Source organism: Etheostoma spectabile, chromosome 13 (genome assembly GCF_008692095.1).
Source record: "Etheostoma spectabile isolate EspeVRDwgs_2016 chromosome 13, UIUC_Espe_1.0, whole genome shotgun sequence".
Classification (NCBI taxonomy): Eukaryota; Metazoa; Chordata; class Actinopteri; order Perciformes; family Percidae; genus Etheostoma; species Etheostoma spectabile.
In genome coordinates this window covers 13,047,316-13,053,100 of record NC_045745.1, presented here as the reverse complement: position 1 = coordinate 13,053,100, position 5,785 = coordinate 13,047,316, and the positions used below count along the sequence as shown (strand labels likewise).

At 37.8% G+C, this 5,785-nt stretch overlaps 1 protein-coding gene across 1 annotated transcript in view; it reads left to right on the top strand.

The window, feature by feature from the left end:
* Window positions 1–184: 184 nt before the first annotated feature.
* Window positions 185–5,785, top strand: part of LOC116700974 (F-BAR and double SH3 domains protein 2) — a 26,948-nt gene continuing 21,347 nt past the window's right edge. Inside the window, exons 1-2 of the mRNA XM_032534490.1 lie at window positions 185–397; window positions 3,578–3,675. Coding sequence (XP_032390381.1) covers window positions 377–397; window positions 3,578–3,675 — 119 coding nt within the window. The 5' untranslated portion in view covers window positions 185–376. The remainder of the gene's footprint in view (window positions 398–3,577; window positions 3,676–5,785) is intronic.

The window sequence follows — 5,785 nt, the reverse complement described above, 5'->3', positions numbered from 1 at the left end:
TTGTAGGCTGGGGGTTATTCTTTAAAAATTATTAAATAAATAGTTAATTAATGTCATGTTTGTCGAGATTTGTGGATGGTCAGCTTTTATTTTGAAGATTGTATACGGAAGTAGAATGTTATATTTAGGCGGGTTTGGGGATTGTATTTTGAAAATATGGCAGGAAGCGTCTTGCTTTATTATTGTTAGCTTGACGCTTGTGTTTTCTGTTCCCTGGGGCCAAAGTGTTTTCAACGGGACTCAACTTACCGACTCGCCATGGCCGTTTGACCCAGGCTAAAATACTCTTCTTCCGTTAATATTTGTTCGAAACATTTGCATAAACCTTTCACAGACAAACTTTCTTTTGTATAGTTTTTTATGTCAAGGAATAAGGATGCAACCCCCACCAAGAAAGGTGAGTTTTCCCGTTTTAGCCGCTGAAGCTAACGTTAGTTGTCTGGAAACGTCCTCGACGAAGTGGTGCATATTTAATGGTTGAAAATGTACGCTTTGTTGCTGGTCGTCTGGCTTACACGATAAACGCACCTTTTTATTCTCCAAATGTTCACTAGTTTGTTTTCTTGTAAGTTTAATTTGCATATGCTGTTTCTTTAAATAGCAACGAAGGAAGAAAAACTTGTAAAAAAAGATCCCATGTGCCTCAATTTAGGGAGAATAAAGTTAGCCCCGTTAACGTGCCCCGTTCCCTCTCAAATAGAGAGAGACGGTCAAAATACATTGATACATACAAAATACATACATTATGTTAACTTAGAAAACAACTTTACATATTTCAAGAGATAACGCTACCGAAGGGTTGTCTTACATCGGCGCACAAGTGATTCGCCAGGCACCTCTTAAGTTCAAGTAAATATAAAGTTTGGCTCACACTGTTGAGCAAGATTATGGCAATAGCGTGCGAAACAAAAGTCAAGAATTTATTCAAATGAAATTTAGTTTGCGTTTTTGGTCTATGCCGATTTTAATAATGGATCTGGATTTACGAAAAGCTTGTCAAGATAAGTCATGATTTGTCATTTAAGTGCGTTTGGAGCTGTGGGACTGTAAATGGACAGATTTTTCTAAGTAGTTTGGTGCATTTTTTCTTGTCCAAGAGAAGGTTGGTAGAAAAGAACAATGTTGCTGTCACGTATGTATTGCTTAGCTTTAAATAGTCTCTTTAGCATAAGAGTGAAGGGATTTTAAGCGTTTTAATTCGAGAAGTAAACGTAAAAACATAAATCTCAGCAAAGTCTGGTTCTCTGCAAAACAAATTTCATGTGGGATCAAATTTCAATAACATGGCTCAGCAGTACAACACGTTGACCATTTGTACCCCAGTACGTTTTGCAACTATAATGTTGTTAACTGGAGTAAAATAAATGCAGGTTTAGCTTGTTTAACGACAGAAATACTGTATGTGTACTTATATTTATAGTTTCTTGATGATAATAGGAAGTTAAAGCTCTCTGACTTGGCTGACGTTGACAGCTGATGATCGATTGTAACAGCCACCATTTTTCATATTCGCATTTTCATTTGCGATTTTAATCGGTACCATGATTGAAGTAAGGAAGAAAAAAACTGTTTTCCTGTTGACAACCCTCTCAGTTATCAGGAATGCGAACAAGTCACTGCACTTCCTAATTCATCTCATGGCCAATCACAAGCTCAGAAAGGAAATCTCACTTTGATAATGAATGGAGCTCACGTTCACTACCTAGATTTGAAATTTAGAGAAAGCTTAGCCTCTGTCAACCTTCCTACTGTATAGACACTGAAGAAGTAAAATATAATTTAAAACAACTGAACTTTTACCGTGAGAATGTGTGTCCCAGTTTCATTAAGCTGTAAGAAAAGCATTAAGGGAGAAGCTTGTTTTAAATTCTGCTTGATCATCATGTTTAAGTTATAGTTAAGTACTTGCCCTAGGCTATATTTTAGGGCTGCATTTAACAATTATTTTCATTAATCCATATGCTATTTTTTTTAGATTAAAGATAAACTATGACTTTTTTTTCGAATGCTTGTTTTGTTCAAAACCCGAAGATATCCACCGAAAAATGCACCAAATCCTCTGAACAAGGGAATATTTGCCATTTTGGGTTTGAAAAATGGCTTGATGACTTGATCAGCTAAATAGTTGTCATATACACTGGGGATAGTTTAATTCCAGTGGTCATTGTGTCTCTAGGGAGAGTAATACTGTACTGCTGCACTGGTTGTCCAGTAAAACAGTCCGCTGTCTGGTTCTGCCTTGTGTTATTGGCACTGCAGCACCACAGAGATCCATTGGATTCGTTGTGAAGTAGACTTAAAACTGACAGCAATGTGGCTCTTGTTCCCTGTAATCTTTGTATTCACTGAAAAGTTTACTCAGTCACTTAATTATGGCTCCAACTAACGGTCATTTATTAAACTGATTGTTTTCTTAATGAATCGATTTAGTTAGGTTGTCTGGTCTATTACTCATCAAAAAGCAGATGTTGTCATATTGCTTGTTTTATCCAACCAACAGTTCACAAACTAGCAGCAGATCAACACTACTAATAATGTAATAGTTCTGATTAATTAACCAATTTAATTGTTTAATTCTCAATGTAATGAACATGTTTCCCTTTGACTAAAAAGTTTTTAAAAAAAAGACTCATAGGCCACACCGTTGCACTGAATGACTCATTCCTTCATTGCCATTAACAAACACACTGTAGTCTATTTTGACTCAATCCCCCATACACCGTCCTGCTGCCCCGAATACTCACTAGAGCACCAAGTGTGTATCAATTTGGGGCTGAAAGTAGTTCCCAACATATGCACTATTTCCTTCCGTTTTAGTAATGTTTGATTAAAAACTACAGTGCCTAACTGGTTGTCAGTTTTTTTTTTTTTTTTAAATCTGTGTCTTCAGTAGGAGCGATGGGCTTGCGACTGAGTTACACTGACAGAGTCAGGAAGTATCGAGGCATGGAGTAGCCCATTTGTTGAAAGAGAATAATATAGCATAACACCAGCCTTTAGGCTAGATGATAGTCATATAATCATAACAAAGCCATTATCAATTCATTTTCTCATTATTCTTTGAATAATAAAATCTATTGTTTTGTTTATAGAAAAAATCCAAGAGTCAATGGTGACATTTAAATTGCTTGTTTCATATAACCAAAAGTCCAAAAAAGATATTGAGTTTACTATCATATGTGACAAAGAAATTCATCAAACCTTCAAATTGGTTGGCAATTAATGTTTATATCTTCATTTTGCAATTATTGAACTTTAACCTTCCTCATAATTGAAAATAAGGATGGAGAAACTCCCAGTTATCAGTAATGAGATCTAGCCACTGCACTTCACTCTAACGGCCAATTAGAAACCCAGAGAGACCAACTCTCACCTGTCCAGAGCTACTGCGTGATAATGAGCTCATTTTCACTAACACCAGTTAAGCTGAATCAACACTGGCCTCTTGAGTCGTTGATATACACATGGGAAATATTTTGTCAAACACAAAAGTGGAGAAGTTCTCTTTGTCCGAGCTGAAGAAAAGTTCTAACTCACGAGATTCTCCCTCACAAACCATCTTTTCTTCCCCCTGCAGGTCCGGGTCACGCAGGAGCTGAAACACACTCATGCAGAGCAGATGAGCCGATTACACATCAAACACCAGACAGAGTGTGACCTCCTGGAAGACCTAAGGTGAGCAGTCCGAGGTCTTACTGTAGACACGATGGACTGCAGAGTATATTTTATATTAACACGATTATAGGAGGGCCCTGTCTACATGTATACAGATATTTTTGAAAGCAGATAATTTTACCCGCTTTTAAAATAAAGGGGGCACCCGATCTTCGTTTGCCACACGAGAACGCAAAAACCTTTTCAAACGCTACGTCAACGATATGTCAAATACCAGAGAAGACCATGTGCTTATCGTTTTGGCTGTTGTAACTTAAAAACACAAATAGTAGCTATTTATTTATTCATAATTCTTTGATACTTATTTCTACACCTTTCTGGCACAAGGCCCAAGGCGATGTGGCAAGGTGGTTGGTCAAAGCAGAACAGGTACGAGTAATGTTTTTTTTTTTTTTTAGTCTTTGTAACTTAATTTCCTTTACTGTCAGCAAAACGCATTACACGGGCCATCAGAAGCTCCGGTGGATTAAAGTGAGCGAACTTAACACTTTTAGGGCCAACTAACACTATTAACAGACTTGAAGAAACTCACTGGCCTAGCAACAACAAGGCTGCAAACATCCCATAATGCATCACTCTCTGCCAGAGCCAGTGTTACTCTGGTACTCTCTCCATTCAAAAAACATCTGCTGCTGTGGATATGTAAATGTAGTCCTTGAATATAATCTTTTTTCATAAGTTATTTCCAGAAAAAAACATTATTACTTATATTTAAGCTAATTTTGGTAATTTAGGCCTGTGTGTTGACACATCGTATTGAAGTTAATTAGAGTTACAGTTAAAGAGTTAGACCTGTTGATCCATATGTCTAATTAAAAGACACAGTATTATCCTCCTACAATATGATGCAGTACAACACATTTTATTAAAGTGTAAGTAAATATGTAATCTTGGTCTGTTTTCTGATTTCCTGAGATTGTTTGACACTCTTTTTATAAGAAACACAACTTGAATTCCAAAGATTAAAGTGTAATAGTGTTAAAGATTTGTGGATTAGGCCAAGTAAACACTGGTCTTAGAGACACACAGACATCTTTAGCACTGTGCTCAGATGCGTAGGCATTTTAAAGATTGAAAAGCCAAAGGTTGTGGTTGTGTTTTCCGCCTTAGTTTTGGGTTGAATTGACAGCCTACTGGCTCCTCACTTCCTGTCTGTGGTCGGTGGCAGAGCTCTGAACATCCAAACAGCTGGAAGTTAAGGTCATAGAGAGCTGCCAGATGTTCTGACTGCCCTGAATTGTTAGCTGTGGGAGGCTCAGTAACATTAGTCTGTACAGAAACAATGTGAAACTGGACTGGTACAGAATTCACAGGGGTCACTTCGTGATCTCTGACGAGAAATGATTCAGCAAACTGGAAATTGCATCTGCTTGTCAACAAAAGCTCTGTTTGGGGAAAATGAGAGGAATGAGTGTGGTGGGGGGATGGCGGGGGGAGTGGAAGAGAGTGAGCCTTGGAAATGCAGGGAAAAGAGGAAGGGAGCAGGCTAGAGGAAGAAAGGGAAGCTCCCAGAAAGTAAGTCAGATTGTTTAGAGTCTGGGACGAGCATCGCAGTCGAGTCTCAACATGCTTAATGACTTAATGACGATTCTGCAGCAGTCAAGTTTTTCCCAGGGCACAGACCTCTCCTCTTTTATTTAGACTTTTTTTATATTTTTAACTTAGAGTTGAACTAAGTTATTGTCAGCTTTGTTTCTGTTATTGAAAATCAAGCCTGGAACAGTCAAACACTAGTATAAAAACAAAATGTACTTGCATTTCTCAGCCCATTCTATTTTATGTATACTTGTGAACCCAGCCAAACATTTTCAGCTATTTCGAACATGAGCAGCAGTTTTTGTTGGTCTGTAAGAATTAAAAAGTGCTCTTGAATGAACTTTATGACCATGCAGAGGGAAATCATACAAAAGGCAATGAAAGCAAGTGCCTCAGCTGCAGTATCCTCAGTAAATCTGACTAAAAACTACAATATTGCTCCACAAATTACCTCTTTAAATGCTTTTAACAACAGCGTGCAAGTGCTGAGTTAAGACTTTCAGTTAAGTGAAGACTTCTGAAATTTCCATGTTAAGCGTTACACGAAGAGGGAGGCAGCAGAGAAGGGGGGGGG